The sequence below is a fragment of the Cryptomeria japonica genome, chromosome 1, assembly GCF_030272615.1.
Source record: "Cryptomeria japonica chromosome 1, Sugi_1.0, whole genome shotgun sequence".
Taxonomy (NCBI): Eukaryota; Viridiplantae; Streptophyta; class Pinopsida; order Cupressales; family Cupressaceae; genus Cryptomeria; species Cryptomeria japonica.
Window position 1 is genome coordinate 119,292,327 of NC_081405.1, and position 22,972 is coordinate 119,315,298.

Consider the following 22,972-nt stretch of genomic DNA (forward strand, 5'->3'; position numbering starts at 1 on the left):
TTTTTCTCCCTGACGAGAGGTGGAGAATTTTCCTTGAACTGCAAGTTTTAATGATCTCCATTGTTTTGGTCTTTGTAGGGAAATTTTTAGCTAATTACAAGTACACTTTACCAACAAATAAAAACTTGTAATTTGCTTTTTATTTCCCCCTAGATGCTTTTTGGTTTTTTGAGTTAAAATAGGGATTTTTTGGTTAAGTTACAAGTAAAATTGTAATTCTTTTCTAAAACCCCTACTTTAATGGTTTTTACATGTAATAGGGATTTTAAACCCCTATTACATGTGTGCAAGTGAATTATAACTTGTTGTAAGGATTTTATTTTCCCTTTACAAGTGATTTTAAACTTGCACATCTCTCTCCAAAACCCGATTTTGCCTTGGAATGAGAAAAAGTGAAATTTTAAACTTGCCATTCTCTCCCAAAAACCCGATTTTGCCTATAAAGTGCATTTTTGAAGATTTTAAACTTGCTATTTGGTCTAAAAAACCCGATTTTTGCCTTATAGTTGATAAAGTGCATTTTGAACTTGTTATTTCTTCTAAAAACCCGATTTTCATTGTTTCATGCAAATTCGAACTTGCTATTTGTTCCCAAAAACCCGATTTGCAAGAAAAAACGTTTTTTTTGAGGATTTTAAGCAAGATTTTGTGGAGAATTTTTTGGAGGAAGAAGGCGTTTAGGATTCCTTCCTATTTTCATGCATTGGTAGACACCTTTCACGCCATTTGGAGGTTAAGATTGCTGGTTTCTTGGTTTATGACAGCAAACACGTTTTTACCAAAAACCATGTTTTTCTCCTTCAAGGATGCCACGCAGCAGCAATCTCCCAAGTCGTTTTTGCATCTCATGCTAAGGCATTGAGGTAGACATGATGGAAAAGATGAATGAGACCAAGTTCTAGGTGAGTGCATGGTGCAAACTCGGTTAGAAGTAAGCAAGTAAATGGTCTCAGTCAACTTCTAATGAGTTTTAATTGTCAATCTTCCTAGTTGAAGATTTGTTGTGTTGTTGTGAAGTTGTTTTGGACTGTGAAGAAAGAAAACTGGGTTGTGTTTCCTTCAATGGGCAAATTTAACAGTGTTGCAGCAGTAAACAGTGGATTTGCTGTCAAAAATTGCTTTCTTGGTGTTTGTTTGCCAAGTATTTGTTGAAATGTTTGTAGGACGGAGATAGGGGTGAGTTCTAATTAGTGTGGTAGAGCTGCATTGACAGTTTGGAAGGGTGACACAAGATAGAGAAGTGATTTCTAATGCTATATGGTTCAAAACCCTCCAAAACCCTACTATTCGACCATCACAAGGTATCAGAGCAAGGAAGTAGATCCTTGCAGTTAGTTGTGAGTTGTGAGAGTTGAAGAAAGAAGTTCCTAACAACATGGAGAGAAGATATGATCCAAGACAAGCCATTTTCAGAACCAAGTGCAAATGCAAGGGTAAAGTATGTAAGGTTATAGTTGATAGTGGTTCTCTTGACAACGTAGTCTCCATAGAAATGGTGGAAAAGCTGAATCTACCAAGAATACCACATGAGTCACCTTACAGAGCATTTGGTTTGAGTGATGATCACTGGGTTGATGTCTTAGAGAAGTCTGTTGTTTGTTTCAATATTGGTCCTTACTATGAGATGGTGGAATCCGATATTATGCCCTTGAGAGATTGCCATTTGATTTTGGCAAGAGCATGGCAATATGACAATTGCACTATGTATGATGCGTATAGGAATGTGTATCAATTTTCTAAGGATGGCATAAATTTTACCTTGAACCCTATGAGGGAAGAAGATGATCCTACATGGCGTATAACAAGAAGTCTAGGATTGGTTGAGAGAATACCCTGAGCATAAGAATCACCAGGACGAAGATGTTGAAGAAGCAAATGGTGAAGCAGTACACAATGAAGGTTTAGCAGAAGAAGTGACCCCAAGTACCATAGAAGATGAAGTTGAAGAGGTAGACAGTCCATTCAGTGACTTTGAGCAGCAGATGCATGCTGAAGAGAAGAGTGAGCAGCAAAGAGTTGAAGAGGAACCTTATATGGCAAAGGTTCTTGCGGATGAGCAAGGGTTAGAGACCAATGTGGCTGGAGCACATAGTCTTTATCTTGATGATGGAGTTGTTGAGCAGATTGGACAAGAAGAAGACATGGTAGAAGGGTCACATGCACTTGAGAAGCCTATTGGCAGGCCAGATACAGAGATAGTTGTTACTGATCATTATGTTGAGAGCAGAGGTCTATATGCATGAACACTATCAGATTGGTATTAGTCTTTATGAAGGTGTCATGACCTTTAAGGGGGCAATGCTCTATCCTGGGTTACTGATGCATGACACCAAGCACCTATATTGGTCCCCACAAATGAGCACTTCTCACTTTGAGATGAAGTTCATTGAGATTTCTCATATCTATTCCTGGAATTGTTCTTGGACTGAGAGTTTACTGGAATGGCAGTTGATGGTGTCATTTACACCTTGTGAGCAGCTGCAGCTTTGGTGGATGTTGATTTTTGCAGCAAGGCCTCGAGTGAAGATGAAGGAGCGAGCTTTTCATTTGGCCATGCATGATGAAGCCGAAGACAAGTACATGCCAAAGGTCAAGATGAAGCCTATATGTTTTGCAGGTATCATTTCCAAGAGGACTTGGAACTTTTTCAATTTTGAGGAGTATGGTGCAGGAGCACTTTCACAATTTTGGCTTGTTTGACCCTGATGGGATCATGAATTGAATAAAGGACTATTCTAAGAGTCCAAGTGTGTGTTTTAGGTTTCATTATAGTTTAAGTTTATCTTAGAGTTGTTTAGATAGTTTTTCTCAAATTTTCTTTCCAGTTTTGGCCCATAGTGCCTTGTAAGCCAAAAATGGCATTATAGTGAAAATGTGTTAAAAACCTTGTAACAAGCCTAGAAAGGAATTGGAGTAGGTGCATTTATTGATTTGACACCATCTCAAACGGTTAGGTGGAAGATACTTGTCTTGTAGGCCAAACATGCACTAAGAGTCAAAAATTGCTAATGTTGTCGAGCAACATTTTGACAAAAAGTGAGAAAAGTTGTAAAATCACTCTACAAGGTAGTTATGGACACCATAATGATTGGAATGGTTTGAGTGTGCCTATATAAGGACACTTCAAACATTGTAAAGAGGTTGGCTTGTATTAGCAAGAGGAAGTTAATGAAAAATGACTGTTTTTCATGCTTTTTAAGCTTAATCTGCTGAAACAGTCCGTACAGAGCACTATTTCCATACTGTTCTTTCATTGGAGTTTGTGTCATGGTTGTATGAAGGTTTTTCATTCTTTGTGTTAGGGCTTTTACTGTATTTTGGTTTATCGAATAAAATCTTTTAGTTTTTGCCAGTTGACTGCCCTGAACTGGGGTTTTGAAGAAAATGGATTGAAACACTTGGTCTCCATGGGTAACCAAGCAAAAATGAACCTTGGAGACCAAGTTGGACCTTTGTACATATTGTATTTTAAGTTTTTACTGTCAGACATGATGGAAAAGATGAATGAGACCAAGTTCTAGGCGAGTGCATGGTGGAAACTCGTTTAGAAGCAAGCAAGTAAATGGTCTCAGTCAACTTCTAATGAGTTTTAATTGTCAATCTTCCTCGTTGAAGGTTTGTTGTGTTGTTGTGAAGTTGTTTTGCACTGTGAAGGAAGAAAACCAGGTTGTGTTTCCTTCAATGGGCAAATTTAACAGTGTTGCAGCAGTAAACAGTGAATTTGCTGTCAAAAATTACTTTCTTGGTGTTTGTTTGCCAAGTATTTGTTGAAATGTTTGCAGGACAGAGATAGGGGTGAGTTCTAATTAGTGTGGCAGAGCTGCATTGACAGTTTGGAATCTTGACACAAGATAGAGAAGTGATTTCTAATGCTATATGGTTCAAAACCCTCCAAAACCCTACCTTTATGGCTATAAATGTGGACAGTCACTATTCGACCATACCAAGGTTTAAAACTTGAAAAATCTATGAGCTAGGACCCCAAATAGACTATCCCAATCAAGATCCATGGTTTCTTTTGCCATCGTTGGACAGTATGAACAAATTTCACCTAAATTAGCCCTACTCGGCTAGTAGCCCTTTTTAGCCTTGTTTTGTAAAAAGTGTGAACCCGATTTGTGTAAGGTTGAATGGTCTTGAAGAACCATAGGATATCATTTGAAAACATTCAAGAAAGCCTCCTAACACCTCAGTTTGAGCAGAGTTACTATATTAGGGATTTAGACCTATAGAAAGGGTTTGAGTAAGTGTTGAGCAAGTGAGCTTGAACTAGGTCTTTGAGAATAAAACCAAGAGTAAGTTCTTAACTCCTTGTCTAAACCTTTTGAGAAGATAAATGCCACTAAGAAACAGTATAAACAATGTGTGGTGAGCAGGGGTATTAGGGTTTTGAAGTTGAAAGGTTGAGGAATGAGAGCATGGTAGTTTGAGTTGAGCAAGTGTATGAACAAATGATGGGAAGAACTCAAGGAGGAAGTGTTGGGTTGAGTGAAGCTTGTGAACATTGAAAGCGCGCCTTATCAAGAAAACCGAAACCTTTCCTCTCTCATTTGAAGGAGTCTCTTAACAAGAAGATTATACTTAGCTTTATTTGGTAGGTTAGAGGGAGATTTGGCCACTTTCCACGCCATTTCCTTTGGATTTGCTACCACGTTTTTATGCAAATGGCGTTTTTGTAAAAACGTGGCAAGGGTTTGGCATTATGGATTGTCTCTATTTATTGGATTGTCTTCTTCATTCCAAGATTGTTGCATCTTTTGGAGAGGCATTTTCAGTTTGAACCAAGGTATGTTTTCTTTTCTTTCCTTCTTTCTTTTTCTTATTTTCTTGTTTTCTTAGTTTTCCTTTCTAGTTGTAATTTTGTAAATATGTTGTTCTTCCCCCAAAAATCGGTTTTGTGTGAGAGATTTTTCCCCTTCATAAGCAATTTTTGGATTGCATTGTTCTTCCCCATTTTCCCTCTTCACTTGCATTCAGGATTTTAAATCCCAATTACAAGTTGACTGGAAATCTTTGTTCTTCCCTTACGGTTAAAGAATTTAACCATTTTTGGTTAAAATTCCAAGTTGAACAGATGTGAAATACTCTTCCTTTCAAAATCGGGTTTTAAAAACCGGATTACATGTTGAAAAGTTTTTCCCATTTTCATGAAAATGACATTCCCAGATCTTCCCATTTTTATTCATTCATGTCACCTATATCCGTACTTTCCATTTTCATCATTTTCCGCAAGTCTAATTCTCATTTTCCATCCATTTCTCCATTTGCAAATTTACAAGTGTACTCGCATTCGGGTTTTAAAAGTCCGATTGCATGTATGCCCTTTCCAACTTGTATACTTGCGAAAGTTTCCCCAAGATCCGAAATTGGTCAAAGTAAAGTTTTCCCATTTCCATTTATTTCCCCTCTTTCTCTCACAAAATCGTGAAGTTCAAGAGTCGAAGTTTTTCCATTTGAAGAAGGAAGAATGTTATTTGCAGCTGAATATGATGTTGCCTTAACACTTTTAAGTCTTCATCACAGTATTCTAGGTTGTCCATCAATGTCAGATTTGCCGTCATCTCCAATTCCAAAAAAGATGAAGTACAAATATGACAAGTACCAAAACGAGGTTGCGCCTTCCCAAGTTTCCTCTCCTTTGGATCATATCAGAGATACAGAAATAGGGCATGTGGATATGTCAGAATTTGTCAAGAGGATTGAGGATCCACAAGATAACAATATGCAGCGGTTGTTGGACAGCCATATCCATTACGCATCTTCTTTCCCGGTGGCTGCCCTAGAACCTGAATTTGTTCTCGCTTGCGCGCATCACTTTGACAAAAAGACGAGAATCATTAAAAATGATGATGGCGAACCAATAATCCGCCTTGATGTAGACACAATTGACAAGGTCTTCAGAATACCTCCCGCACCTGTTTACATGAAAATCTCCGAAGAAAGTGCAACTGAGTATTATGTGAAAAGGGAAAGAGATTGTAAACGACATATCAACAGGTGGATCCATGAGCCACGTGCCTCCTTCTCAAGGTGGGCTAAGTTGTACCACTGTGACTTCAAATAGGAAATAGGAGACATCATAACTCTCCTCAGCAAGATAATGGGCCTTGACCATTCTAATGTTTTTGAGCCCTGGATGTACCAGTTCATCATGTTCATAAGGAATTCCCATCATATATCATGAGGAGAAGTCATCAGCGATGCCTTGTGTGAACAACTTGCCGCAGTCCCTTTCACCATGACTTTCTATATGAATTCATACTTGGTGTACTTGGCAGCGTCACTTAGACATTTTCCAGGTCTTTCTACCAAGGGTGATCGCTCACTTATACCAGTTTGGGAATATTATGATCAATTGCCTTTGAGACCCAGCAGATTGCATTTCAGAAGAGTCCAAGATGCATTCTTCGGCTACTTCATTTGTCAGTTTGACAGAACTCTAAAGAACAAAAGGGTATCAGATGAGGCATGGGAAAGGGTGAGTGAGTATGGATGCTTGTTTCTACAGTTCTCGACCTTCAACTATATGAGAATCAAATGCTATAGTGGGCAACCTTATATGCTCCCTAGATATCCAACTGATAGGATCATACTTATGGAGTTGGGAAGACAGATCATAGCTGTCCACACTCATCAGTCTGCTAGACATAAGGTTGGAATGGGAATCTCTACAACAAACCCATTAAAAATTGGCCGGTATTCTCTTGTCACATCCGTTAAAGCTAAGGCCATAGAGACCGAAATGCAGGAAATTAAGCTCAAAAGGTTTAAGTCCAGAGCTGATTTTGATTACTGGGGTATGAAGGAGAAGATCAAGAAATCCTTTGTGCATGTGCATCGCATTGAGAATATCTGGGTAGATCTCCGCACAGAGGTCAAGGTTCTAAAAATGGATTACTGCAAGCTCACTGTTGAGCAAATTTTTTATTTGAACTTGGTGGATATTCCACAAGGGATGATCGATGATGGGCATGTACTTGATCCTGAATATATTTCACGAAGGGTTAAGGAAGCTCCACTTCCTTTAATCCAATGGTCACACAAGGAGTGCATATCCATTCTTGAGAGATTTCAGCCTATCTTGGCTAACACCAATGCTTGGCTGAAAAGTAATGTTGTTAGACTCATAAAAATCAAGATTGGAAAAGAAGATGATTCTACGGGGCCTCTTGGACGTAAGTCTGAGATTCAGGTTGACAACAAGGAAGGTGCATCATCTTTGGGCACAAAGATCAAATTGCGAGTTAGTCGGGCAGTAGTGCTTCCTCCTGAGGAGGCAATAGTTCATGGGAAAGAAAAATCACGTTTTCATGTTCAGGTGGTTGATCTAGACAATCCAGAAGAAAGGTAGCAATCTGATGATGCTCCTAAATCTCCAGTTTCAGACTCACTTCATGAGATCATTCCCCCAATTTCCATTGAGACGCCCATTTCTCCTCCTGATTTTCTTGTAGATGAATCTCCTCAAAATGCCAATCCTATTTCAGCATACGAGCCACCTCCTGATCATCAACAAGAGAGTGTGTTGAAAGTTCCTGGGGATAATCCTGCTTGTATCCAACTGTCAGAAATTGATACCTCCACTTCTAACTTTGAAGAATTTATGAGACAATCTTCATGCCCATTGGTAACTGAGAAAACCGTGGTCGCCATCCAAACAAATATTCCTCCCAGGATGACCACGGTTATTCAAACAGAAACTGCTTCTCCTTTGCCTACAGCTGCTACTGAAGGGGAGTTGATGACTTTACCTCCATGGCTTAGTTCTTTTACTCCAAAAAGGAAGATGCAAGAAATTTCACCTGATGCCTTTGATTATCAGCAATTAAAACAGTCTAGATCCAAGGTTGCTAATAAGGCCAAGACTATCTCCAGAGTAACTGCTGACAGCAACAAGATGAAGGTAGCTGAAATTGTTGAACCCATTGCAGATAAGCCACTTGAAGAAATGTCAGTTGTTGATTACAAAGTTACAAGGGTAGAATTGGGTAAGCAAACGCATGAGGTAATTAAACATGATGCTCAATTTTCTGTAGCTTCACTGGTACAACGGTGTGATGAACTTCTAGCAAAGAAAGATAAGCTAGAAAAGGAAAACCGACAACTTATGGCAGTTGTTCATAAAATCACAAAACCTGTTGCTGAAGGAAGTAACTCCATAGGTTCTTCAGGTTCCCAAGAATCAATTCGTGGAGTGGAAAGGGCTGCTCAGAAGGTACAAGTATTAGATTCCTGGGCTGATCAGCTTCATGATCTATGTGCACAAGTGATGAAGGACATTTTTCAGATGATGTCTAAGTTGGAAACTATTGAAGAAAAACTAGATCAGACTTCTGATACTTTCAAAAAGAATCTGGAAAGTGTTGAAGATAGTTTGACAATCTGGCGTACCATGCCCCAACAACAGTTGAGTGTTCTACAGGAGCATGCCATCATCTCTTCCAGGGTCATGTACTTGGAATTTGAAGAGCTTCTGGAAAACAAGGCCCTTGTTCTTAAATCCCTCATTGAGGAGATCGGTGATGCAATGAGATTTCGGGGTGAAGTTTTCCAAGATATTGTCTCACATTGTGAAAAGGCCTCTTGCAATATACTAAGTCAAGATGGAGAGTTGATTCCAGAAGAAGAAGTTCTTGCTGATTTACAGATGAGGATACATAATGAATGGAGGAGCGAACAATTCTCGACTGCTTCAATTCAAATGTTGATGAAACACCAAATCGTTTTGCATGAAATTCAGTCCATCCTAGATAAAAACAGCTCTACACTCCTCCGGTGTCATGATACTATTGTGAAGACCATGGTTGTTGCTAAGAACACCCATGAACCGGATCCCGAAGAAGTACAAATGATCATCCAAAAGTTTGAAGGGTTTGTGTCTTCAAGTGCTGCAACTTAAGTGTTTTTCAACACTTAGTTGTATTTTTCCACGTTTGTAATCTTTAGTTGTAGTTCTTCTTTTGCCAAGTTACATGTAAAAGTCTTTTTGTAAAATGCAAGTTAAGTTATTACTTGCACTTTTGTATTTACATGTGAAGCAACTACAAGTTGTGTTCAGTTAGGATTGTAGTTGGAATAAGTCTTAGGTAGTTATTGAAATCTTAGTTAGTTATTGAATAAGTCTTGGTGGTTGAGAGAATCTCTCAAGTTAGTTAGGATCCTCCCACCCTTTTCTCAAGGGTCCTCTTCTATAAATACTTGAGGGGTCTATTGTAAATTTTATCTTTTAGAAAGCAAGCAAAAACTCTACCAAATTTGCAGCAAAGAAGTCTTTGAGCTTTTATGTGTAAATTGAAGAATTGAAAGGAATAGAAGAAAATCACTCTAGCTTTGAGTCTTTGTGCTACGTTCTTGAGTTTGTATTCCAAAATACCTTTCTTGCAAATGTTTCTTTGAGAACTTAATCAAATCTGATAAGGCTGCAAATATTGGCGATTAATTTAGTTAAAGTAGAAGTTCTATCGGGAAAAAGTTGTAAGTCTTTGTGCTTTCACTTGTTCTTAAGAGAATTTAGAAGTAGATTTTATGAGAAATAGTTGTGTCTTTGAGCTTACACTACTTCCCATTGTTTTAAGTAGAAAAGAATAAGATATTCCAGTCTTTGAGCTGTTATAATTTGTTCTTGATAGAATTAGTATAGAAAAGGGTAGATAGGACTTCACATAATCAAGTCTTTGAGCTTGATATTGTTGTTTCATCCCGAAGGCAGTGACGGAAGTCTTTGCGCTTTCAGGAAACTTCATTTCCTTTCTCTCATTTCATTTTGAAAGTGGTTACTGTTGTTTATATCAAATCGCTATCATTTTCTGTGAAGAAAAAAGGATATTGTCTTTCTTGAAAGAAGAAGAAAGATTGTTGTCCCATCCTATTTTATTTCCAAAGTTGTAGTTAGATAGGGGGAGCTTTCCCTTAATTAGGAGAGTTTTACTCACACGCTGTGGTTGAAACCACAATTTTGTATATTTCCCCAAGTGTACAAAATTTTCAACCAACAAGGGTTTCGTGGTTGAATTCATTTAGTCTTTCAATATTGTTGTCATCCACTTTCACATAAACAGAACCAAATAGTGAAGGAGTGTTGGAACTCAATGGTTGCTCAGAGGACAACATGTGCTCATTAAATGGACTCTTCCATTGGCAGATGGAGGACTATGAGTTGTTCCAAAGCAACATGATCCAGATAGAAGAGCCGGACGAGAAAGATGTGTTCCCACCAGAGTACGGAGAATACAGAGAAGGGGAGGCCCGAGTGGATGACGCTCCTGCACATCAGTTTGAGAAAGACAAACCTATTAAGTATGAAGAGTCCAAGTTGAAGGTGACCAACCTAGGAAACGAGGAAGACCCCAAAAACATATTGGTAAGGGACGATTGGGATCCCGTGTTAAAGGCAGCAACTTTCAAAATCTTCTTGGAGTATAAGGATGTTTTCGCTTGGACATATAAAGTTCTGAAAGGAGTGCCCCCTGAGATGTGTGTACATCGCATTCAACTGGTACCTGGAGCCTAGCCGATGCGGAAGAGGCCGTACCAGATGAACAAAAACTATGCTGCAAGGGTCAATGAGGAAATAGAGATGTTGGAAGCTAGCATCATCTTCCGGGTCCAAACCAGCAAATGGGTGTCTCTGATTGTCATTTCCTTAAAGAAAGAGGCCAATCAAATCCGGATCTGTGTCGATTTTCGATGCCTGAATGCAGTCACTATCAAGGATTCTATTCCAATTCCTTTAACGGATAGCATATTGGAAGAGGTAGCTGGCCATGAAATGTATTCCTTCATGGACAGGTTTTCAGGATACAACCAAATCTCGATCGCCGAGGAGGATAAGCTCAAGACCACCTTCGTGGTGGAGAATGGTGTGTACGCATATAACCGGATGCCATTCAGTCTATGCAATGCGCCGGCCACTTTTCAAAGGATCATCCTCCACATCTTTGACAAGATGTCCGTGGGAAACTTTTAAGGCTTTCCTCGACGATTGGTTGATTTACAGTGGCCAGGACACACATCTGGTGGCCCTAAGGGACTGCATGGAGAGATGTCGGAGGGCAAGATTGGAACTCAACCCTAAGAAGTGCAGATTTATGGTGCCGCAAGGCAAACTACTCAAGCACATTGTTTGTAAAGCGGGGTTGAAGACAGACCCTGACAAGGTCCGGGTGATTGTGGAGATGGAGCCATCCATAGATGTCCAAGGGGTAAAATCGTTTTTGGGCCACATTGGTTACTATAGAAGGTTTATAAAGAATTTTGCTCAGATTTCCTACCCCTTGGATAAACTAACTCGGAAGGGTGAGCAGTACACGTGGGGGACCCCAGAAGGCGAAGCTTTTGAGGAGTTGAAGACCAAGCTAGTGGCGGCCCCTATCCTTGCATACCCCAATTGGGACAAGGAGTTCCATGTCCACGTAGATGCCTCCAATTTCGCAATTGGTGCCACATTAGCTCAGGTGGGTGACCATGGATTGGACCATCCAATCTATTTTGCAAGCAGATTATTGTCTAAGGCTGAAAAGAATTACAGCACAACGGAGCGAAAGGCACTAGGGATGGTATATGTCGTGCAGAAGTTCAGACATTATCTTCTGGCGACGCCATTCACGTTTTACGTGGACCACCAGGCACTTATGTATCTGGTCAATAAACCAATTATTCAAGGAAGGAGCAACAGATGGTTGCTCCTGTTGCAGGAGTTTACGTTCACTATCATTGTGCGGCCCGAAAAAAGCCATGTCATAGCTGACCAACTATCAAGGATAAGGTCAGGGGAGTCGCCAGAGGGGGTTAATGATAAATTTCCGGATGCTCACCTGTTCTAGATCGCAGTATTGCCATCATGGTATACTTCTATTGGGGAATATCTCTCCACTTTTGTGTTCCCGCAAGGTATGCCACCTGGGGAACGGAGGAAACTCGTGTCGAGAAGCCGTACATTCCAGTTTATTAATGGATTGCTATACAAAATGGGGCCTGACCAGGCGTTGCGTTGGTATGTAATGGAGGAAGAGGTGCCAAGTGTTCTAAGGGAGGCACATGAGGGCCCCACAAGATGCCATATGGGACCCGATACTACCACACGAAAGGTGCTACTTGCAGGCTTATGGTGGCCCACATTGTATAATGACGCCCGAGAGTGGGTAGTAGGATGTGATACGTGTCAAAGAGTCGGGAAGCCACTGAAGAGGGATTTCATGCCCCTCAACCCCTCGCATGCTCAAGAGTTGTTCAAGCGTTGGGGGCTGGATTTTATTGAGCCGCTCAAGGCCAGTCGTGCCAAGAGGTGCCGCTACATTGTGGTAGCCATGAAGTATTTAACTAAATGGGTAGAAGCGCAAGCCTTGCTTGACAACTCGGCCTTGAGTACCACAAAATTCATTTATGAACAAATAATCACAAGATATGGCATCCCCTTCCAGTTGACCAGTGACAGGGGTGGACACTTTGTGAACCACGTCATCAAATTACTCACGGCTGAATTCAAAAAATTTCACTCATTGTCCAACCCTTATTACCCACGAGCCAATGGCCAAGCTGAGACTACCAACAAGATTCTAGTTGGAGTGATCTATAAGTCGTGCAGTGTCGAGGGAGAAGACTGGGAAGAAAAGTTACCCTATGTTTTGTGGGCCTATCGCACCACGTACAAGGTGACTACAGGCCAGACGCCATTTCAACTCATGTACGGGTAGGAAGTTGTTGTACCAGCCGAGTTCATGGTGCCAAGTCTTCGCATCACCATTGAAAATAGACTCGGGGATATGGACAGTTTACGAGAAAGGTTATACGTCTTGAACAAGTTGGACGAGAAAATGATGATGGCTCAATGGGCTACCGAAGCAGCTCAGCAACGGAGGAAGTTGTGGCATGACAAACACTTGAAGCGAGTGAGGCTCACCCCGAGACAACTGGTGTTGAAGTACAATGGGTGCAACGAGATTAAACCCGACAAATTCAAGGTAAGGTGGTTAGAGCCGCATAAAATTCGAGAAGTGGATGAGAACGGGTCAGTTAAATTGTGGACACTGGATGGACGGAAAGTTCCAGAGAGCGTCAATGGGTCGAAACTAAAACCATATAATGAGCGTAGGCAGAGGAATGGCCTAGAATCTTCCCGTGGAGATACTTAGGCAAAATTAAAAATTAAAAAAAAATTTAAAAAAATTAGATAACTTATCGTACGGCCGAGATATTAAAAACACCGTACAAATGAAATAGAAAAACATTCGTACAGTCAAGTCATTAAAACCGTACGTACAGATTAAAACATTATTTTGTACATTGGCAAAAGTGATCACATTGAACTTCGTACGGTTCGAAGGAGCAAATCGCAATTCGTACGGCTACAGGAGGAGAGGAACGTCGTATGGGCACAGGTGACGAGGAGGTCGTAGGGCTGAAGGACAGACAGAGGGCTGTACGTTGACATCGACTAAAATTTCGTACGGTCATCAGGCATAGGCAAAGGGTCGTATCGGCACAAGGAGAGTACAATCCGTACACTGCCAGGATATTTTCGTACGACTATCGGAAAGAGAATTTTGTACGGTTGAAGCACGATCAGGAGTACCGTACAAACAAGAAGGAGTTCGTACAAGAGGTAGGAGTTTTAATCCGTACATCACATAAGGAATCGTGCATAGCGGAAATTCATACTTAAACAACCAAATCCATACAAGGTAATACACAGCGTGGGACACTGAGGCCAGGCTTACCGACACGGAGGGGAATTTTTTTGGCAAAACATGGGGTGGCATTCGAAGGAAGCAGGGTCCCACGTATTGAGGGGAGTAAGCACATTCTGAAATTTGTTACCCTAACCCTATTTTTCTTTTATATTTAAGGGCACAAGAGACAACAGGAAGCAGTCAATGGACCCCAGCGGAGGAAAGAACTGGAAAATACAGTTGCAACAGTTCCCTACTACTGTGTCGTCACCATCTGCCAACAAGAACGATATTCGGATTTTGCCTTCAGGTGTCAAAGTACGACACAGCATGGCTAACAACAGCAAAGGCAAGGGCAAAAAGGTACGACCTAAAGTGCAGAGTCAAATTGCAGCGAAAGATGATGTGACCGTCAACACCATTACTTTCGAGGGTCTGAGTGGAGCTGACTGTAGAAAATGGTGGACTGAGACCCCGCATGATGATCCTGTGAAGGCACAGCTGAGGCAAGCACAGGTCCACTGGGCCATTCAGATGCCCATATTTTGCATCAAAGATTTTGAGGTCATGTTGAGGGCTATGATTGGCTTCCATAGAGTTCACGAGCGTTTTTGGTTTCCCAGGGACGCAAGGGAAGAAAGTAGATAAGGGCCAAAAGATATCTCCAGACTTCAAGGATAAACTCTTGAAGTTGATGTGTAGGGACGACCTCACATAGGCCGAGCTCGATAGCCTCCAGCATGCAAGCAAGGGAAGAGGCTTGAAGAAGTTTTTTTTACGAGGGGGAAAGTGGCGGTGCCTCTTGGATGTGTTGAAGAGCCGCTTGATGGGAGCCAGTAGGGCTTCAGACATTGCCATGGCGCAAGTTGTATTGATGAATGGCATCCACAATGGTGTGGTATATGACTGGGCATTTGTGCTCGCTGATAGGATGGAGGAATTTATGACCTTGCAGCACAGAACTTTCTATATGTCGTACCATGCCATTGGACTCTTCTTGGATGCAGTGCATCTTCAGATACTGCCCCAGACACATCACTTCGTACCACACGACCGTGTACATCCTGGACAGCCGCCTATATTCTATTCAGTCCATTTAGATACCTTGGCACAGAGCAGAGACATACAAACAGGCAAGAAACGGAAGCAGAGGGTGGTGGTGTCTAATTCCGAGTTGGAGTCGAAGCTCGAGACTAGTGGCCAGAGTGAGGAATAGAGTGCAGAGGAGGACTCTGTAGATATGTCACAAGCCACGGAGGGTAGTTTCAGGATGGTAGGTAGAGAAGGACAGCAGGTCAAGGAGACCGTGGCGACACCTCCCGCAGTTACGCAGGCAGCGGCAGCCACACCTCCACGGAGTAAGTTACCCCAGCAGACAGCATCATCAGGTGCCACAATAGCCCCTCGGACTCTACCACCTGGAGCAACAGTATTGGTAGTGCCTATTCCTGAGTTTGGGCAGGCTCGGACATCAGTAACTATGATCCCGGGACACATGGCCACGACATTGGTGGCCCAACGAGGATTCGAGGCCCAAACGGTAGGAGGCAGGATTCCCACGGCAGCAGTGGCGGCAGGGACCAGTGGGGAGATGGTTGGTAGTGAGGCTGCGATAGCATCAAAGCACCTTGGAGGGAGCGGTACCCCTTCTCAAGCAGATCCGAGTGCCTGGCTAAGTCGGTATAAGATGGCACCAGTGGCACCGGTTGGAGCATCTATCCTCTCTCCACAGCGTGAGTTGTCGAGCCCCCATGAGATTGTAGACTTGGTAGAAGATAGCTCACCAGAGAACTCGCAGACAATGCAGGGAGACCACTCACCCATTCGTGAGTTTGTGCTAAGTCCGAGGCAGGAGCAGGAGTTGATACAAAGCCCCCCTCATGTTGAGCTACTACAGAGTCCTCACCAAGATGCCCAGGAGAAAGGTGTCCCCACATCTCCGAGAGTGGATGGTGACATGGATTTGGAGCAATTTATTGCGGACATGGTTGCTGGAGCCCGGAGGATTGTAACCTCGGCACGGTCCCAGATATATGCCAAGGCAGCCAAACAGTTGGAGCAATTGCTTCGGTTTATGAGGAACGGTTGCACGACACACTTTGCCGAGTGTTTTGAGTCAAGGGGGTGGCCTGCTACGGAGACCTTGCAGATGCTGGAAGATTGGGGTCTCCGAGAGCAAGTTGGAGAGACCAGCACACAGTCCATGTTGCAGAGGGTTGAGCAAGTCTTCCATGAGACATACTATGAGCTGAGGCAGACAGAGCATATTGCTCAGGGTACAGAGACCCAGCGGCAAGAGGTCATGTCGACGAGGGAGGAGTTGGCTGCTTGACTCCAGCAAATGGAGGAGTCGCAGAGGGAGCAGTTGGCTTGGGAGAAGGCCTCGTGGGTAGCGAAGAGAACTACCGTGGAAGTAGAGTTGGCAGAGGAGAGGTCGGAGAAGGATGCCTTGGGGGCACGGTTGGAGAAAGCCCAGGAGGAAAGAGCTATGTTGGAGAACCGTCTCGCTAGTGCCTTGGAGATGGTGGAGAAGAAGGATAAGGAAGTCCTGAAAGCCGCGATGATGGTGAAGACGGCTATGGAGCGACAGATGGTTGCGGAGAGGGACCTGCAGTTGAGGACTGAGCAGGTCTACAAGTTACGGGCACGCCTGGCAGCCACACCACGAGCATCAGCACTTTCCTCACCAGGGACGCTTCCTCAGCCCCATTCTCAGTCTTGATTTTTTTCTTTTGATCCTCCCATTTTTGTTGTCAGTCGTCAGGAGACGACCTTGTTTTTTGGGGGGGATAATGTTCGCGGCATATTGTATGTATGGGAATAATAAGTGATTAAGTAATTAGGAAGTACTTTGTTTAGTGATGTAACCGAGGGTAGGTAGTTACGGGTGCGACGGTTGTCCCTTGCACCCCCTTGATACCTTTATATACCATGTGATGTAACTTGCCATTATGACGGTTATGAATGGAATGGTATCCGTTCTATTGGCTAGCAATTGATATACATTGTGTGACTTAATACATTATGACTGTGTTTATCTGAATCTACGGCATTGTTGTTCTTTGTTATATATTCCATCTGCATGCATTAAACTGTTCGTCCAGCGGGCAAACATCAATGACAAAATTTATCAACAATGAGCTCTCCCCAAAATCCCTTGGATTATGGGGGAAGACTTCAATATGATTGACCATAAAGAGGACAAAAGTGGAGATACAAAGGTGGCTTGGAAATGTAATGAACTACTTTTTTGGAATAGAATAAAAAAAAACTTACACCTCATTGACCTCCTGGATAAGGATAAGAAGAATAGCAGTGACATCTGGCATACGCAGTGTAATAACCAAAATGATGGCAAAAGGATTTATTACAGACTTGACAGGTTCTTGCAGATTTGAACCATTAGAGAGTGCCAATAGAATAAAAGTTTACCCTTGCTCGTTGGATCATCATCCTATTGAAGCTAAAATCTTTATTCAAAATGATTCTTCAGCTGTTACTTGAAAGAGAGAATTTCGTCAAACTGAATATGTGTTTCTGAATATTCAAGATTGCGATGATGAAGTTTTCACCATAAGAGAGATCAACAAATCTCTTCTCAATCATTCACCTCATATTGAGAAGTGGAATGTTAATGTTAACAGCTTGAAAGGTTTGTTTCAAACCTTGGGGAATAAGTTTTCTTGGATGAGTGAAGACATGAACGTAAACTCCAAGATGACCTTTGTTCAGCTGAGGGTCTTCTTCAGTCTGATCCAAATGATGACTTGTTAAATAGATTGACTAATCTAAAGCATCAATTGAGATATGTGCAAACTAAAAAGGCTTTGTTTATGTTTGGCTCTTCAATAGGTAATAGAAAAATGATCAGAAGATAATTAGGAATTTGCTCTGGTCAGATGGGAAAGGTACTAAGAAGAGAAATATAGTCAATCGACAATAGTGTTGTATGGATAAAATCCAAGGTGAACTTGGTTTAAAGGACTTGAAAACCCAAGGTGTTGCTCTCACAACAACGTGGATATTTAAAAAATTTATTGGGGATGAGCCCTAGAAAATTCTTATTAAAATAATAATCAAAATTCTGTTCCAAATAAGGCTAGGTAGTGGAAATATCCTCTTTGGTAGATTTTTTGTCACTCCATCCAGCACTAATGTGTTTGGAAGTATTTGGAAAGCTTGGAAACTTGTGAGAAGTTAGATTAAATTTTGCGGTGCTTAAAAATAAGAATAATAAGATCTATAGCTTTAGGTAAGTATGGTGGTATCTACAGTGAAGAAAAAACCTCTTGCTTTGTTGAAAGGATTCATTACTAAATGCTGGAACAATAAGGAGTTAGTAATTTCAAGGACATTCTCAATGGAGCATACCTCAAAGTCGTCAAGAGCTTAACAAGAAATTTGGGCTGTCCCATTCTCAGAAAATAACTTTGTTTTTTGAAAAATCTTATTGCAATATGATCTTCCCAATCAATGTTTGCTTTGATTATGAAATGTATGATAATCTCTTGTGGAGGGATGGTTTCACCTTCTTGAAGATTAACAATCATCTACAAAATGTTAACTAATTCCTAGGAGATTATTGCGACGCAGGACCCACAGGGAACCCGGCCACCTGGGAAGGACCCGGGAGGAACCCAAGGAGAACCTGATGAGAACCAGGACCGGGCAAGAACCAGGATCCAGACCCAGGCCAAAAGGGGAAGAACTGGTATCTTAGGTTATTAGTTATGTTGTAATTTTGGTTGGTCGCAAGAATGGTTATGTCTCATTGACTAATTGAATTATTTTTGGGTGGTTGCTGATGGTTGAATTCCTTGGTAACCATTGGCAAGTTTATATACTTTTCTATGGTAGAGAAAAGGGACCTTGTAGTTGGAATACATTCCCTTCCCCATTATTGTGTAAGAGCATTGGAGCATTGAATGAATAAAGAAACAACTGTTATATCTTCTGAAATACTCCGTTATTCTCATGTGAACTAATCATGTATATATAAATCATTTTACTATGCTTAAATCATTGCATATCTAGATAGCAAGTAAACAATCCATATCGTTACCCAGTTCAGCAGAAACATACCATCAACAATGTTCAACCCACTAGTGAAACAGAGGATAAAGCCCTACAAGTTTAAGCACAAACTCACCATATTTCCCATTTCATCAACCATCCACTGCTGTGCCTGGCTCCACTTTTCATCCTATCCCTTTCAATGCTAGCATCTACAATTGCCCCTTCCATAATCCCACCCATGGCTATTCCAATTCTCCACTTGCCCATGCCACCAATTCCCCCAACACCATACTCACAATGTAATCAATGGGATTTTTGGCCAGAATTATCACTCACAATAGCCAAGCAATGCTCAACCTGAGAATTTATCGTCACACTCAAATTGTCATCTTACCAACATGAAAGGTTAATGGACCAACACAAGCAGCTTATTACATTGTGCCAACAATTCCTCACAGCTCAACCACATTCAGGTAAGAGCTTTTATATCAAGATAAAGTGATCTCTAGAATCACCAGGTTCAGAACTGGAATTATCCCCTAACTTATTAAAGAAGTACAAATCTTAAGAATCAATTTCAGGTTCCTTCCTTCACACATGAAAGTGTATCCTCAACATCAAACAATAACTTGCAGACTCCCCTTGTCAAGCACAGCCTGGATAAGTAATTCGGTTAAAGGACAAGCATCCTGTTCAATTCGATACAGTCCATCATGATGAATGAAACTTACATTTGTAATAATTTCTCCAAAGTTCAGTGTAAATTGCATTTACAGATCTAAACTTCAATAAAATGTGTTGTGTTTCTGCACTGGGTCCAAAATCTGAATGGTCTTAACTTCCACAATTTCGTAAAGCTCTTCACTGATTTTTTTTCAAAATTGCGACCTAAAATCAGAAAACAAACTATAACCAAACAATTATTTTGTAATTTTTATGTCCGAGTCAATGTAACATCATCAATATTGATTACCTTCCCAACAGGATAGGCGATTGGATAGCAAACAATCATAAGCACACGTACAAGCCAAACAAAATTTGCACCAACAGCAAGGCCATATCGTGAACATATTGCTTGTGGGATAACCTGCAAAATAATGCAAGCACACATGAATGCTTAAAGTCATTCCAGTAACCAAATAGAGAACAGCATAGATTCAATAATGTTGTTAAAACAAGTATGCCATGGAATCCAATACCATCACTAAGTCTACGAAGTATAAACAGTATCATAATCTTACAAAGTGCTTACTATATAAATAAATGCAGTACATAGGTACTACATCTGCAAAAGAAGGAACCTATCTTTTCTATTGATCATAACAAAAAATAAGGAATATAGAGTTATATTTTACCTCACCAAATGCTAGGACAAAGGTTACAGAGAGAATCACTGCAACAACAGGGTGGAACATCATATCCAAAAATATTGGAAGAGCCTGCAAGAACAAATACACCAACGACTTATTATCATCCTTTCTTCATTGAGAACAAAAGTAGAAAAAGTACAGAGAGAGGGAAAGGAGATGAAAGAATGCAGAAAGAGATCAAAATAACAACACCAATATGATTTAATAAACACAGTAATTGGCTTTTGCCATGCAATTATAAATACCAGAATACATGCAAATAAGAACAATACAAATATCTGATTCAAGATTCACACAACTATACTTATGTAACCAGTTGCTTGGAGGAATTATTTTTTGCAAAAAGCTTAGCTTCATATATCAAATAGCACTGATACATATAACTTACCTTGTTCTAATATTTGTGTCTCCATCAAATCACCAAATGTTGTTTAGCAAGACTATGGCTGACACTAGAAACATCAGCCTTTCAAACAAGAATCTAACGGTTCCCCTTGGTTAGTTACTCTCATTTCTTATTACAGGAAGATGTCTAGACCAGATGTCAGCAATCATAATTGCCAGTAAGGTTAGGGATTTTTTATCTTCTCAATGTAGGGTGCAGTTGTGTGATTGGATGCATTAATCTTTCCTTGTTCTTGTATGGGTGATTGGGGACCATTTCAACACAGCTGAGTGGGTGAGAAATAGAATTGGAGATGATCTCAACTTTTCTTCAGTTTTCCAAACAAATTGATGTGAGTAACTGTAGGAACACTGAAGGACTTAACTAGTGTTCCATAGTTTATGGGCCTCAGTCAAACCCTAAGCATTCACAAAAAGCTACTAAGTAAGATCCCAGCCTCACTCCAAATCACAATCGAGTTTCAACAGCATTGAGCAAAGCTGCAAGTTATAACAATAAGCTACAAAAGTGACAGCTAACAAGTCCTCCTTGGTTGAGTGAGAGCATTAGGAAGAGAGAGCAACAGCACGATGAAGGCAAATTCCAAGTCTTCTTCTATCAACTGTTCAAATTTCATTGTTCAACACATCCATCAAGCGCTCAAGCCTTAAGGTAAAGATAAGCCTTGGCCCTTCATACTTTGGTATTTGTATTTTTAAGTTTAAATGTTCATTCCAAAATCTCAAATCTGTGATCATGACATTTATTTTTCAATTCAAATATACAATATATTGTTCATAAAATCATAGATAATTATAAAATGTTGTTTTCAGGGTTGTTGAACTGCTAATTTTCAGGATTTTTTATCTTCTCTATGTAGGGTGCAGTTGTGTGACTGGATGTATTAATCTTTCCTTGTTCTTGTATGGATGATTGGGGACCATTTCAACACAGCTGAGTGGGTGAGAAATAGAATTGGACGTGATCTCAACTTTTCTTCAGTTTTCCACACAAATTGATTTGAGTAACTATAGAAACACTGAAGGACTTAACTAGTGTTCCATAGTTTATGGACCTCACTCACACCGTAAGTATTTGTTAGAATATTTAATCTTTACTTGGCTTAGGATTATTTGTATTTAGTTTGGGATATTCCTTTGGAATCTCTACATGTAATTTGTCCTCTAGTACATGTGTGAGGACAAGTCATTTCTTTTATTTTCCGTTATTAAGGAATATTAGTTTATCCTCCTTAGGAGGATGTTGACACATTGCACACACATATTATGAATGGTGGCATTCATAGATTTGGGAGTTACTTTGAATCTCCTTTTCTCATCTCTATTTAAGAGATGCTTCTTTCATTCTTCTTTTTGGATATCATTGTAATGAGCTTCTCTCTCTCTCTCTCTCTCTCTCTCTCTCTCTAGGCTTTGCCTTCATTCATAATACATAAAGGGTTTTTCTTTGCTTTTCCCCTTTCAAAAGCTCTTGTGTCTCCTCTTCAAGTTTTGGGTGATTGCTCTCAAGTTGCTCTCTACTTTGGTAACATTACTTCAATCAACATACTTACTTGGATTTATTTTTCATTTTCTTGCTCTTGTATTTCCTTTCATGGTATCAAAGCAGGTTACTAATCCTTGTTTAAGTTGAAGTTGATGAAGGTTGCCATTATCCATTTTGGAGATCACCTTTCTTGGAGGCAATCTTTGAGAGAAGAGCAGAAGATTATTATCTAAATTATTTTGTGCAGGTTTTGATTTCAGATTTTTTTTTTTTAAATCAAAGCATGCAGGATTATTCCATTTAGATTCTAAAAGAAAGTTTTGTTTTGTTTTTTAGTTTTGGAAGGCTTGCCGCCAAAACAGTGTTGCTAACTTCTTCTCCTGCATACTTTAGTTTTCATTTGCACTTGCTTTGAAAGGCTTGCTGCCAAAGTTTTTATTTCTGGTTTGAGTTTTGGTGTTGGAAGGCTTGCCGCCAAATCCATTCTCCGTTTTATTTGCAAGCTCATTTTAAAAATCTCAATTTGTTCTCTAATCTTGCTTACAGGTTTTGGTTACTAGAATTTTAACATTTCTTTTCTTGCAAGGTATTGATAAAAAGAAATTTCATATTGTTAAATATCTATCTCTAGTTTATTATCTCTATTATATATAAGCCTCAATCTCTGATATATCTAATTTGTTTTATCTTTGTATTTATATCTCCTTTACTAGTTTTATTTTACAGCATATTTATCAGTCCGAGATATAAACTCTGTTTGTTTGCACCTTCTGCATTTTATTTCATCTCTTTTGATATTGGAGATATAAATTATCGTCTTCTCGTGCATGTTTTGCGTATAACTGTAATTAGAGCTGCATTCTCATATAACGTCTATGTTCCTCTTCTCTTTTGTCCCAACCTCTGTGCCTCTAGAACATTATTCCGTTTTTAGCTCATTCTCCAAGCCATTGCGTTGCTTTGTCTATATCGCTCAGAGTGCAACGTTCTTTCTTCAGTAAGAATAAACGATTTCAAAATAAGAAGCT

General features: G+C 40.4%; 1 protein-coding gene across 1 annotated transcript in view; it reads right to left on the reverse strand.

Moving 5' to 3' along the window:
- The window catches only part of LOC131026819 (DUF21 domain-containing protein At4g14240), a 127,439-nt gene that overhangs the window by 62,984 nt on the left and 41,483 nt on the right, over nt 1–22,972 (reverse strand). Inside the window, exons 3-4 of the mRNA XM_057956812.2 lie at nt 20,039–20,122; nt 19,657–19,770 (exon numbers count right to left, since the gene is read on the reverse strand). Coding sequence (XP_057812795.1) covers nt 19,657–19,770; nt 20,039–20,122 — 198 coding nt within the window. The remainder of the gene's footprint in view (nt 1–19,656; nt 19,771–20,038; nt 20,123–22,972) is intronic.